At 38.9% G+C, this 13,995-nt stretch overlaps 1 protein-coding gene across 16 annotated transcripts in view; it reads left to right on the top strand.

The window, feature by feature from the left end:
* The window catches only part of DGKH (diacylglycerol kinase eta), a 272,588-nt gene that overhangs the window by 217,844 nt on the left and 40,749 nt on the right, over nucleotides 1–13,995 (top strand). For 14 of the 16 annotated variants that reach the window (XR_010597782.1, XR_010597783.1, XR_010597784.1 and 11 more), the window contains 4 exons: nucleotides 9,391–9,525; nucleotides 11,107–11,224; nucleotides 11,995–12,105; nucleotides 12,267–12,363. Coding sequence is in view for 13 of the 16 variants with exons in the window: in XM_065581187.1 (XP_065437259.1) it covers nucleotides 9,391–9,525; nucleotides 11,107–11,224; nucleotides 11,995–12,105; nucleotides 12,267–12,363 (461 nt within the window). In the remaining 3 variants the exon portion in view is untranslated. The remainder of the gene's footprint in view (nucleotides 1–9,390; nucleotides 9,526–11,106; nucleotides 11,225–11,994; nucleotides 12,106–12,266; nucleotides 12,364–13,995) is intronic. The other 2 variants (XM_065581184.1, XM_065581186.1) reach the window with 2 other exon arrangements.

Here is a 13,995-nt window from a genome sequence, read left to right on the forward strand (position 1 = left end):
TAAAGGGAAGGGTAACAGCTGTCCTGTGTACAGTACTATAAAATCCCTCCTGGCCAGAGACTCCAAAATCCTTTTCCCTGTAAAGGGTTAAGAAGCTCAGGTAACCTGGCTGGCATCTGACCTAAAGGACCAATAAGGGGACAAGGTACTTTCAAATCTTGAGGGGGGGAGGCTTTTGTTTGTGTTCTTTGTTTGGGAGTGTGTTCGCTCTCGGGACTGAGAGGGACCAGACATCAATCCAGGTTCTCCACATCTTTCTAAACAAGTCTCTCCTATTTCAAACTTGTAAGTAAATAGCCAGGCAAGGCGTCTTAGTTTTCCTTTGTTTTCTCAACTTGTAAATGTACCTTTTACTAGAGTGTTTATCTTTGTTTGCTGTACTTTGAACCTAAGACTAGAGGGGAGTCCTCTGAGCTCTTTAAGTTTGATTACCCTGTAAGGTTTATTTCCATACTAATTTTACAGAGATGATTTTTACCTTTTTCTTTAATTAAAAGCCTTCTTTTTAAGAACCTGATTGATTTTTCCTTGTTTTTAGATCCAAGGGGGTTGGATCTGTATTCACCAGGAGTTGGTGAAAGGAAGGAGAGGGAATGGTTAATCTCTCCTTGTTTTAGATCCAAGGGGGTTGGATCTGTATTCACCAGGAGTTGGTGAAAGGAAGGAGGGGGAATGGTTAATTTCTCCTTGTTTTAGATCCAAGGGGGTTGGATCTGTATTCACCAGGGAATTGGTGAAAGGTTTCTCAAGACTTCCCAGGGAGGGAATCTAATTGGGAAATGGTGGCAGCGGGACCAGAGCTAAGCTGGTAGTTAAGCTTAGAAGTTTTCATGCAGGCCCCGACATTTGTACCCTAAAGTTCAAAGTGGGGATACAGCCTTGACATGTACACTTACCAGAGAGGCTACGGTTTTGAAGAACTGAAAGTTGCAGACAACTTTTTATTTCAGAAGGTTGAAAAAGCTACTGGGGGGAAGCTGTTCTAGACTTGATTTTAACAAATAGGGAGGAACTCGTTGAGAATTTGAAAGTAGAAGGCAGCCTGGGTGAAAGTGAAACTCATGAAATCATAGAGTTTGCAATTCTAAGGAAGGGTAGAAGGGAGAACAGCAAAATAGAGACAATGGATTTCAGGAAGCCAGATTTTGATAAGCTCAGAGAGCTGATAGGTAAGGTCCCATGGGAATCAAGACTGAGGGGAAAAACAACTGAGGAGAGTTGGCAGTTTTTCAAAGGGACACTATTAAGGGCCCAAAAGCAAGCTATTCTGCTGGTTAGGAAAGATAGAAAATGTGGCAAAAGACCACCTTGGCTTAACCACGAGATCTTACATGATCTAAAAAATAAAAAGGAGTCATATAAAAAATGGAAACTAGGACAGATTACAAAGGATGAATATAGGCAAACAACACAGGAATGCAGGGGCAAGATTAGAAAGGCAAAGGCACAAAATGAGCTCAAACTAGCTACAGGAATAAAGGGAAAGAAGAAGACTTTTTATCAATACATTAGAAGCAAGAGGAAGACCAAGGACAGAGTAGGCCCACTGCTCAGTGAGGAGGGAGAAACAGTAACAGAAAACTTGGAAATGGCAGAGATGCTTAATGACTTCTTTGTTTCGGTCTTCACTGAGAAGTCTGAAGGAATGCCTAACATCGTGAATGCTAATGGGAAGGGGGTAGGTTTAGCAAATAAAATAAAAAAAGAACAAGTTAAAAATCACTTAGAAAAGTTAGATGCCTGCAAGTCACCAGGGCCTGATGAAATGCATCCTAGAATACTCAAGGAGCTAATAGAGGAGGTATCTGAGCCTCTAGCTATTATCTTTGGAAAATCATGGGAGACGGGAGAGATTCCAGAAGGGCAAATATAGTGCCCATCTATAAAAAGGGAAATAAAAACAACCCAGGAAACTACAGACCAGTTAGTTTAACTTCTGTGCCAGGGAAGATAATGGAGCAAGTAATTAAGGAAATCATCTGCAAACACTTGGAAGGTGGTAAGGTGATAGGGAATAGCCAGCATGGATTTGTGAAGAACAAATCATATCAAACCAATCTGATAGCTTTCTTTGATAGGATAACGAGTCTTGTGGATAAGGGTGAAGCTATGGATGTGGTATACCTAGACTTTAGTAAGGCATTTGATACGGTCTCGCATGATATTCTTATCGATAAACTAGGCAAATACAATTTAGATGGAGCTACTATAAGGTGGGTGCATAACTGGCTGGATAACCGTACTCAGAGAGTTGTTATTAATGGTTCCCAATCCTGCTGGAAAGGCATAACGAGTGGGGTACCGCAGGGGTCTGTTTTGGGACCGGCTCTGTTCAATATCGTCATTAACGACTTAGATATTGATATAGAAAGTACGCTTATTAAGTTTGCGGATGATACCAAACTGGGAGGGATTGCAACTGCTTTGGAGGACAGGGTCATAATTCAAAATGATCTGGACAAATTGGAGAAATGGTCTGAGTTAAACAGGATGAAGTTTAACAAAGACAAATGCAAAGTGCTCCACTTAGGAAGAAAAAATCAGTTTCACACATACAGAATGGGAAGAGACTGTCTAGGAAGGAGTACGGCAGAAAGGGATCTAGGGGTTATAGTGGACCACAAGCTAAATATGAGTCAACAGTGTGATGCTGTTGCAAAAAAAGCAAATATGATTCTGGGATGTATTAACAGGTGTGTTGTGAGCAAGACACGAGAAGTCATTCTTCCGCTCTACTTTGCTCTGGTTAGGCCTCAGCTGGAGTATTGTGTCCAGTTCTGGGCACCGCATTTCAAAAAAGATGTGGAGAAATTGGAAAGTGTCCAGAGAAGAACAACAAGAATGATTAAAGGTCTCGAGAACATGACCTATGAAGGAAGACTGAAAGAATTGGGTTTGTTTAGTTTGGAAAAGAGAAGACTGAGAAGGGACATGATAGCAGTTTTCAGGTATTTAAAAGGGTGTCATAAGGAGGAGGGAGAAAACTTGTTCACCTTAGCCTCTAAGGATAGAACAAGAAGCAATGGGTTTAAACTGCAGCAAGGGAGGTCTAGGTTGGACATTAGGAAAAGGTTCCTAACTGTCAGGGTGGTTAAACACTGGAATAAATTGCCTAGGGAGGTTGTGGAATCTCCTTCTCTGGAGATATTTAAGAGTAGGTTAGATAAATGTCTATCAGGGATGGTCTAGACAGTATTTGGTCCTGCCATGCGGGCAGGGGACTGGACTCGATGACCTCTCGAGGTCCCTTCCAGTCCTAAAATCTATGAATCTATGAATGGGCATGGAGACTGAACTTGGTCTGTGTAGGTGGTTCCTTTTAAATCAGGGTTAGAGCACAAAGAAGGGCTAATGTGGGAAGCTTCTGTTTCTGCTGCCTGTGCTGAGCCTCTTTTTGAGAGGATTTCAGACTCTAAGGCTGGGAATTTTTATGACCATTACGTTTAAAGTTTAATTATAATAAAGAATGAAACTTAGAATTTTGTTTTACTTGTATTGTTAATTAATTAATTGTTTGTGATTAGGAATTACCTTTAGAATGGGGTTGTACCATGTGCTGTAGCTCCCTATTGCCATACCTGAACAGAAATGGGCTAGTTTAATTATTTGGGGGTGGACAAGCCAGAGAGTCTGCTATGTTAGAGAAAATTACATGCTTTCATTTATTTTTCTAAGAAGTCTCTGCTTCATCTACAGAAACTTGTGCTGAATTTGTACTTCCACAAATTCTGCTCTTAAAATAATGGAGGGTTGCATATCAGAACCACAGTATTTAAAAATAAATATGTAGACCTTTATTTAAAACGGCATGTGCAGAGTTGAACATCCTTGTTATTTCAGTTTTCATTGCAAAAAGAGAGAGAGGAAGCTTAAACTAACTTTGTGGTAGTTTGCATTTGCTGATTTCATGGCCGATAAACATTTCTGTCAGATAGGAATGGCCAACAATACTAAACTTGTTTGTGCATCAAATAACCATTGCTTCCTAGAGTAATACTAGTATACTTATTAGGAAGTTGTATCAGTATTCAGACATCTAATGTGTGAAGTGGAGTACATGTTCATATTGTCAGTGGGAGATGGGTGTTTCAGGAGAAACCATGAAACATTAATTCAATTACCTGCAATGAAACATCAATTTTACTCACGAGGGCTGTGTTAGTTTTTATCAGAGCATGAACAGAAGAACTTCATTTTTATTGCAGCTTATCCCCATGAGTCTCATCTGTCAAATAAAGAACAGATGTTCTGCTGATTTTTCTCTTAATGCTACTGTCTTGCTCCTGAGTTCCGAGAAAACGGGTTGTAAGAATAGCACTGTGAATTTTTGAGTAGCATTATGCAGAGTGAAAGATAATTGTGTTCTGAGTATTATTTGTTAATCCTCTGAGAGTCTCCCTCAGTTGCTTGATGAAAGTAGTATTTTCCTCGCATTAATTACCTTAGTCTAAATAGATAATAATTTTAATTAGGTAAAACTTGAATATCATTTTCCATCTGTATTTCTGTTAGCTCCCTAACACTTAAGAATGGTGTTTTGTCATACACATGAGAATCATGTTTTTGTGTTGATATTATGACCTCAGTATCATCTCCTTATAATTGCTGTAGTTAATTTGTGAATTCTTAGACTTTAAAGCCAGAAGGGACAATGAGATGACCTAGTCTGACTTCCTGTATATCACAGGCTGTAGATCCTCACCCAGTTACCCCTGTGTGGGGCCCAATAACTTGAATTTGACTCAAGTATATCTTCTGGAAATGTATTTAGGCTTAATTTTTGAGGATGCTGGAGAACCATCACTTAATTGATATTTCGTTCTAATGCTTAATCACCCTGCACTGTTAAAAAATTGTGCTTTATTTCTAATCTGAATTTGTCTGGCTTTAATGTCCAGCAATTGGTTCTTATTATGACTTTCTCTGCTAGGTTTGATACCCTTTGCTTTCTCCATGTGAAGGTACTTACACTCCTTAACAAAGTTACCACGCGGTCTTTGATGAGCTAAATAGATTGAGTTCTTTGTATCTCTCACAGTAAGGCATTTTCTCCAGCCCTCAAATAATTTTTGTGGTTCTTTTCTGCACTCTCTTCAGTTTGTCATCATAATAATTCACCCATATGAAATCCAGGACATTTTCACACTGGTCTATTTGTAATGTGCAAGATTATATTAACTGTTGACTTTTTACATATATTTTCTGTGAACTTTTTGAAACCATGATAGTGCAAATGGTGAGAGAAAATGTTCAGATCAACTGAATTTCTGTGGGTTTTTTTCTTTTCTGTGTACGTGGAGGTCAGTATGGTTCAGGCCATCAGAAGTTGAAGTAGTTTGGGCATGTACAGTAAACTGTGGAGGAGTTGACCAAGAGCTACCAAGAGTGTGATCATCTTCTGTCTATGCAGGCACACAGAAGTGCTATGCCAAAAGCCAATAGGTGTTACAAATTGCTCTTACCAAGATCACTAGTGACCTATTCCTGGCCATGGCTAAGTGCCTCTTTTCCATCCTTTCATCTTTGATCTATCCACTGTCTTTAACACTGACAGTTTGATGGACTACATAGTGTGACGTCTTATTGATCTGTTCTCCTCCATTCTATTAGCAGTTACTTCTGCTGATCGCTTCTGTGAGTTTATGTGGTCTTTGTGAAGGGTCAGCTCTTGACTGGTTTCCTTTACCAAGCCTTTTGACAACAAGAGACGGGACCTCAAAAGGCTTTCTCTCCCCTGTTGAGTTCAGTTTGGTTTTGGAAGAGGAAGGTCAGTACTTCTCTGATTTCCCAGAAACCCAATACCTGCAAGCTCTGTTGCTCCCACATCCTAGTTACTTGATGCCACTGTTGGCTGTCACTGTCAATTATTAGCATAGGGATTTTCTACACAGGAAGTTGTATCAGTATACAGTAAGTATGAATTTAAACTGTTACAATTATACTGGTATAACTCTCCAAGAGGAAACTTTTATTCTATACAAGTATGCCTTTTTCCCATTTATCTTTGTTGTTTTAGAAGCAGTTTAAGCTAAAATGGGAAGAGCCACTCTTATTTTGGAATAAGAGTGTCTTCATGGGGAGTTGCAATGGTTTAACTGTGTCTGTACAATTATACCAGTATAACTTCCTGTGCTGACAGGCCTTTAGAGAGAAGGATGCTGACCATCCTCAGTTATGCAGAGGTTTTCCCTGTCCTCAAGAAATGGAGTGAGATTCCATGCTGCACATCTAAGGAGCCTCACGGGATGTGGGGGGCTAAGGTGGCTTTAAGCCATCTTTGCGCTTTTCCAAATCTTGGCTGCTTCTGGGGTCAGAGCAGCCACTAGGATGATTTAGAGAGCCCTGGGTGTTATTTCTAAACACAGGATAGAACATCACCAGTATATTGATGATACACAATTGAATATCATCTCTTGCCCATAGACCCACTGTCTTGGCTTAGCGAACTACTTGACAATAGTCAGTTCCAGTTGGATGCACTCGAATTATAGTATTTTCTGTTCTCAACCCTGGGAAGTTTGAAGTCTTGCTGGGGTGGAGGGTTATCAGTATGTGAGACCATCCTCTCTCTAGTATTCCCACTTAGCGGGGTCTTGTTTGGGGTTTTTAAAACAGGTAGTCTTTTTTGATCATGCCCTAAGAGATTGTATGTAGCAGAAAGCCAGGCAGGAGGGAACTGAGGAAGGTTCTGGTTGAAATTCTACAGTCACGTAATGAGTAGCTTTAGAAATAATATTATTTGTGTTAAATCAAAAAAGTTTCTTGTTGTGGGGTGGGGGGGAGTAACTCTTTCTGGATACTTCACTACTTCTACATGGCAGCTTTACTCTAACAAACTATGTTTTGGGCATGGGTAAGAGACATTTATTTACTTTCCCAGTTTCTTATGCTGCACCCCAATTTATCCCATTATGACGTTACAACAGCAACATGTCCTGGCGGCTGTGGGGCTCCATTATTATAATTCCGTCCTGCTATGATTTCCAGCAGTGGGCTTTTGTCACAGCTTACTAGTACAGAATGCTGCAGCGTGTTTCCTTAGTGATTTAAGAAGCCATCATTGTAATACTCTCACCCTGCATTCTTTCTCTATACACTGACTGCCTGCAATGTTGTGGATGAATTTTAAACTGTCACTGTTAGAGCCTTTAATGTGAATTTCTACTCTGAAAAATGACTATCTAAAATGGCATCTCTTTACTTATCTTTATCCCTTCTCGATGGTATATTGAGTATATCAGCTCACTTTAGTGACAATAATACGTTTTTACTGCTGTTGCTCCTGCAGACTCCACACAGCTGTGAGAGTCTGAGCTGGATTCTGTTTCCAGTTTGTGCATCTTAACAAAATTGTTTTCTAAATTCCAACTACCTGGCTAATCAGTCAGACCTTTGTAATTCCATTGACATTAGGAGGTTGCACAAGTGTTACTGAAAGTGTAGTCTGAAGACAGTGAGGTTACACTGGTGATGAGTTTAGCTTTCAGATCCCATGTTGACTTTGCAAAGCTAGTAATTTTTATTTGTAAGCTGATCATGTTTGACCTGGGTGTCAGGTAGAGACAATAAACATAGATCTCCCCACAAAGCCATTTTATTGAGTTGCTTATCAGAGCAGGACCATACTTTTGACACTGTAGGCCCAGTTAAGTTTGATCTCCCCTTTGAGCCTGCACCTAGAGCTGATGGCATGATCATGTGTTAGGTCCCAGTTCAGGAAAACACTTTAACTTTTAAGCACGTGCTTCAGTCCCATTGAAGTTAATGGACATAAACACATACTTATGTATTTTTGCTTAAATTCTTTCCCGAATCAGGGCCTCATATTGACAGGTAATCTGTCTTGAACTGTAGTGGGTTCTATGGTGTTTGCTCTTTACATTTGCCACAGCTCCTCCACTCCCTTCCTTTAAACACCAAGTAAAGACTTGCTTTTATTCCCAAAGTTTTTTAAAAATGGTAAGTAGTCTTACCCCTAATTATAGATTACTTGTTACCCCGCCCAACTATTAGAATGTTTTCCTTTCTCCTCCATTTTTCTTTAGTTTTATTAGAGCAGTTTTTATTAGATTTGTTTATAATTTATTATGAAATTATTATATAGCACTCCAAGAACTTTGGATGTGGATTAGTGGCCTTATACATAATTCCTATTACAGCAAATCTTTTAAACTTTTTTCCTTTTTTTCCTTCTTAATTCTGCATTTTTTTCCAATGGGACATCCTATTACATTTATCAGAAATGAAGTGCAGTGTTTAAGGTAATATTAAATTAGTATGTGCCCTAATGAATTGAAGTGGAAGTTGGGAACTCCAGAGGTCTTGTTCTGTGTATCTCTGAGGATTTTCATTTGAGCTAATCACTTGAACTTCCTGCATCTGAGTTTCTCCATGAGTAGAATAAATGAAGTAAATACATAAATGGGGATATTTCTGGTTACAGTCCCTGCTTAGGCTGTCCCTTTTGAGATCCCTTTCCAGTTCCCTGATTGCACCCTTTCAAGGCATGACTGTGCCTCCACTTCTCTTTGGGGTGGATACCCATGATCCAACCACTCTGACTGGGTCTCTGGGATAACCCCTTCCCCCGCCCCCCACATTGCCAATTGGGATATCTAGCAGTCTCCATGGGCATGGCACCTATCAGAGCTTCCCTTCAGCAGCCTGTGGACAGTAATAATATGTAGTAACACAGAAGCAGTTTCTTTAAAACAAATTGTAATTTATTTGCCAAAGGTGCACTCCAAGAAGTGGATTTAAAATAACACACCTATATACTAACTGTCTTAACTACACTTGGCGTTCCTTCTCAGCCCCTCAGTAGACATGACTTAGCTATGGTGTCCTGCATTCTCTTGGGAACCAAGTTACATTGTGCTTTCAGCAGGACCGGACTCTCTGTCAGTCTGTGTCAGCCTGCAGCAGTTGACAACCTTTTCTTCCCACTCCCTTTCTGCAAGGCAGATCTTTTAACAGATGTGTGTCTTTTGATCTCTAGAGTCTCAGCCTTGGCAAAACAGCTACATCTTCACAGCTATATTCCTGGTTATTGTGTTTGAACATTTGCTGGGGTGCTTCTTATCTAGTGCATTATTTCATCTCTCCTGGTTGGTTTCTTTAACAACTCCTTTTGATCTAACTCCATAGCAAGTAACCCATCACAAGCAAACACACAGAAGGACACACAATATTCATACAAAACAATACAGATATTTGCTGGTTCTCCAGAGATCTCAAAGTGGGTTAATAGGTTAGATTAATAGTTCATGCTTGTACAACATGTTGAGGCTCTGAATCTTAGATAAGCATATATGCAATTGTATCTACAATTTATGTGTGGGTGAATATTTAGTTCTAACTTTATTTCTTCTTCTTCTTTTTTTGGCATAGTTAAAGCTGCACCAAAATCTCCAGATCGACAAACAAGTCGGGGCATCCCCTCTCATACTGGCTCTTTCTCTGCCCCAGCTGTGGCAGCTGGTAAAGAAAACCTCCCTGTACTTAACACCAGGATAATTTGCCCAGGTAATGATGATTCTGAACTCCATTAGTTCTTTCAGTATCTTGCTATATGCCACAATTAGTTGTTAAATAATAATACATTGCACTTACATAGTGTCTTCCACCCAGAGATGTCAAAGAACTTTACAAATATTAGTGAATTAATATGCATAACCTCTTTGTGTGGTATCATAGAGAATGTATGTTAATTGAAAATGCTTCTGGTCACTGTCCTGAGCACCAGACACATTACAAAAGCATTGCACTTGGTTTGGGGAATGAGGAGCAGAAATGGGAGGGCTGAGTTCATCGTGGAGTCAAAGGAACCTTGCTCCCCTAGTGGATGAAGTCTGTGCTAGCCTAGTAAGAGGCTAAGAGCCAGAGTCAGTTAAGAAATGATCTTTTGACTGAATGAAATGCCAAGGGGACATATCTGTCAGTAAAAATATAAATTAAACTGTAAAAAGGTACTTTGCAACAATAGCAGTTAGGAAATCTGTACACGTCCCAAAGTATAAATGTATACCAGAAAGCATTGCTAAAACACTGGCTTAATGAACTTTCATTATCAGTATTAACAATATATATTGAAACTAAGCATGTACTGTTTGTAGATCACTTTAACTAAAAGCTTTTGAAAGCAAATTTCTATCTGCATTAATTAAACATAGTTGTGCATGTTACTTTGATATTCGCCAAAATGGGCATGGCAGGGTTGCCAACTTTCCAGTGGGCAAAGCTAATTAGACTCTGACCATTCCCATGGTAGAAACAAGAATTGTTTCTTAGCTCATTAATCAAATTCTCCCTGCCTGCCTCTCCTCTTATGTCTTCCTTATTTATTTTCATTTAACTTGTATTTCTGTGTTCTTACACCTGCCTGTCTCTCTCTCTTTCCTCCCCATCCCATCTGACTTCTGTCTTTCTGTTCTCTAGTCCCCTTGCCCTCATTTTTTCATACTTGTTTGTTCTGTCTGCTTTGTCCTTCTCTCACTTGCCTTCAGCCCCTTCCTCCCTGTCTAGGAGATCAAAGTGGTGGCTTTACATGTTTTGCAGAGAAGTTCTCTTGTGTAAAAGGTTGGCAAGGGAAGAACTCCCTGTTGAACGTACATTTATCAAGCCGAATTAAGGAGTTAAGCATTTCTCAAAGATTCTAAATGAGCTGATAGGCTGCATGAACAATGATCCCACTGTGGAAGCCTGCCCCCCCCCCCCAACTCCTCCCAAAACCAACCTGAAGTAATGAAATAGTTTGGAGACTGGGTGACTGGACTAAGAGATGAAAAATATGGTAACCTTCAGTGGCATTAGGTGATTACTGTGCAACCTGTCACCTCCGTAGTCTTGGATTGAAATCGTGATATTTTTCTCCAATGGTAGACAGTGAACCTCACCACTGAATTCAACTCAGTTGCCTTTCTGCTCAAGAGAGGCCAAAACTGGAAGAGAGAGGTAATGTAGGTAAGAACTTAGGTGCAGTAGCAGAGCTGTCTGAGAAAGCGCACTTCGCGTCCATCCTGTGCTTGGCTACAGACAATACTATCTCTCAGAATTGCATGTGTTATATTAACAAATATTGTTTTGTTTCTGTGTTTTCTCCTTCAGGTTTAAGAGCTGGATTAGCTGCCTCTATTGCGGGGAGTTCAATTATCAGCAAAATGTTACTTTCAAACATTGATCCATTTGGTGCTACTCCATTTATTGACCCTGATCCAGATTCACTGTAAGAAAATCTCCTTGTTTTCTCAAATTGACTGTGTTGGGGTTCAGTCTCTTTTCCTTAATCATTTCTTTAGGAAATTGTACTTTGTAATTACTAGAATGAATAATGCAAGCCTTGAAGCACAATTTTTATAGATAATAATGCTCAATAAATTCAAAGAGCCAGATGGTGTCTTTTAGGCAGAGGCCCTGAGTTAAAGGCAGTGCAGAGTTGCATTGCTACAGCAGGATTACTGGAAGGCATTGTGACCAATGAAGCTTCTTGATACACACATGAAGCATGTTCTCTGTCCACCTTAGGAGCATGCAACCTCCTCCACCCCAGACAAGCTCCCCTAGGTAGGGGTGTGGAAGTAAGGCCCTGTCTCTTCTGTTCCTTTTGAGGTGACTTACACTCCATGGTCCCTGTGACTGCTATAGAGTGGAAGGATGCTCCAGTGGTTATGGCACCAGCCTAGAACTTGGGAGCTCAATTTCCTGCTCCATCACAGACTTCCCGTGTTCCTCAGTTTGCCATCTGTAAAATAGGGATAATAGCACTTCCCTATCTTCCAGGGGTGTCGTGAGTTTAAATACATTAAAGTTTGTGAAGTGTTCAAGTACTGAGTAATGGGGCCACATAAGTATCTAAGATCAATCAATCAAATGCTTTGCACCCTGCCTCGGTCATGTGCCTGTGGTAGGGCCAGCCACAATCTAGCTCAAAGCCCTAAAGTAATTGTTCAGATAACTTCATAAGTGGATACTTACATATATGTATTCTTTTCACAGGGAAGGATATTCAGAAAAATGTGTCATGAACAACTACTTTGGAATTGGATTAGATGCAAAAATTTCATTAGAATTTAATAATAAACGAGAGGAACACCCTGAAAAGTGCCGGTAATGGAGTTCTTAGTGATAAAGCAGAGGCCTTTAATTTTTCTTAATGTTGTTATTCTGTTTGCTTTTTTTTATATCTTTAACTTTTGACTCTTTCCACAGCTTTGATACATAACAAATTGCATGCTTCAGTATATGAATTTTTATTTACTTATTTCCAGAAGCCGGACGAAGAACATGATGTGGTATGGGGTGCTTGGTACCAAAGAGTTACTGCAAAGAACCTATAAGAACTTAGAACAAAAAGTTCAGCTTGAGGTAATATTTATTTTATTTACAGATTTGATGAGGTTTTTGCCATTAAAATTTACAGTGCAGAACATGGGGATCCTCTTGAAATATCTCACTTGTTTTGTACCTAACAAGTTAGGTGAAACTATGAAAAATCTATCCCTCATAAATGTAATCTATGAAATGCGGTGGATGAGAAGTTAATCACAATGTGAATCCTTGGACACACAATAAGTATTTTAAAATCTGCAAAAGTATGGCATTTAATGTTTCTGAATAACTTTTATCATTGTCACTATAATAATTTTTCATATAATTAAAGAGACAATAGACTCTAAGGGATCTGTTTTCTCAATATACATCTCTCACTGACACCAATAAGAGGTTTTGGGGGGCTTTTGGGACACAGTGAATGGAGAGTAGGTCTCAAGAACAACAATATACATTATGGAAAAAAAAAAGCATTAATCCTCTCAGGTTGGTTTAGCTTGTATGGAAGCTGACTAAATGTCTATACAAAGTACCTAATAAACATCTTGGAAAAGAAGGCTTAAGAATGATTAAAAATGACTTCATCATAAATGACAGATGAATTTAGTACATAAAGAATTTAGTATATAAAGAACCAGGGCATTTAGAGAGACTTTCCTAATTCCAATATTGAGGGAACTGTGTAGAAGTAGGAAGATACTGTGTCTTGCCACAACACAGATACATGTATAAATCAATTCAATCTGGCTAGTTCCTACTCTAGTTCTAAAACCAAACTTAAGCCTTTTTCAAAATACTGGGAACTTGAAAAAGACATTAATGTCTAACAAGTTCAGATGTAGCAAGAGATTAGCCGTGATACAAGTCTGGGAAATGATTACAATGATTACAAGTTTGATGGGGGAAGGAAAGAACATGCATTGTCCTTTTCTTTGTGCTAAATATTTTATCTGAAAGTTCATGTTATTTATATGAAGATACCTGTTAAGCTGAGGGAGTAATTTTAATTTATTGTAACTCTCTTTCTCTTGAGTGCGCTTTAGAAGGGTTTAGTATTATAGAAGCAAGTTTCCATTATCTAAGGATTTAGCAATTATCTAGAAATTGTGCTGTAGTTAGTGAAGATGATGATAGGAAAGAACATTATGTATGCTCCAGGTAGATTTCTAATTTAAGAACCTGCAAACCTGTAACATTTCTTTTGAATAAGATATATTTTAGCATTCAAATCTGACCTTTTCATAATTATTTCTGAATATTTTTGGAAGTAGAAAAGTCTGTGGAAGTTTCATATTTAGTATTGTCTTACATAATGATATGTGTTATGTGCTGTGATAAAATACACAGCATCAAAGAGTGATATAAAATTAGTCATTTTCAAGAGTTAGAACTAATCATATACTATAACTCACAAGTGGAACAATCACATCTATTAATTTCATGCCATACTTTGGATACTGTAATATTTTAAGTTTTTATATTTTGAATTGCTGCTAAGGTGGAATAATATAAAACCAGAGATCACAGGTTCTACTAAGTATATTTCTAATACATTTTGGGCCACTTTTTCAGAAGTGGGTTCAATATGTTGTACTTCCAAAACTGTTCTCACACTGACTCCAGGGTTACTTTTTAGCAGCAGACAGAGTTGTTTAAGTATTTTAGGGG

Source organism: Chrysemys picta, chromosome 1, assembly GCF_011386835.1.
Source record: "Chrysemys picta bellii isolate R12L10 chromosome 1, ASM1138683v2, whole genome shotgun sequence".
Classification (NCBI taxonomy): domain Eukaryota; kingdom Metazoa; phylum Chordata; order Testudines; family Emydidae; genus Chrysemys; species Chrysemys picta.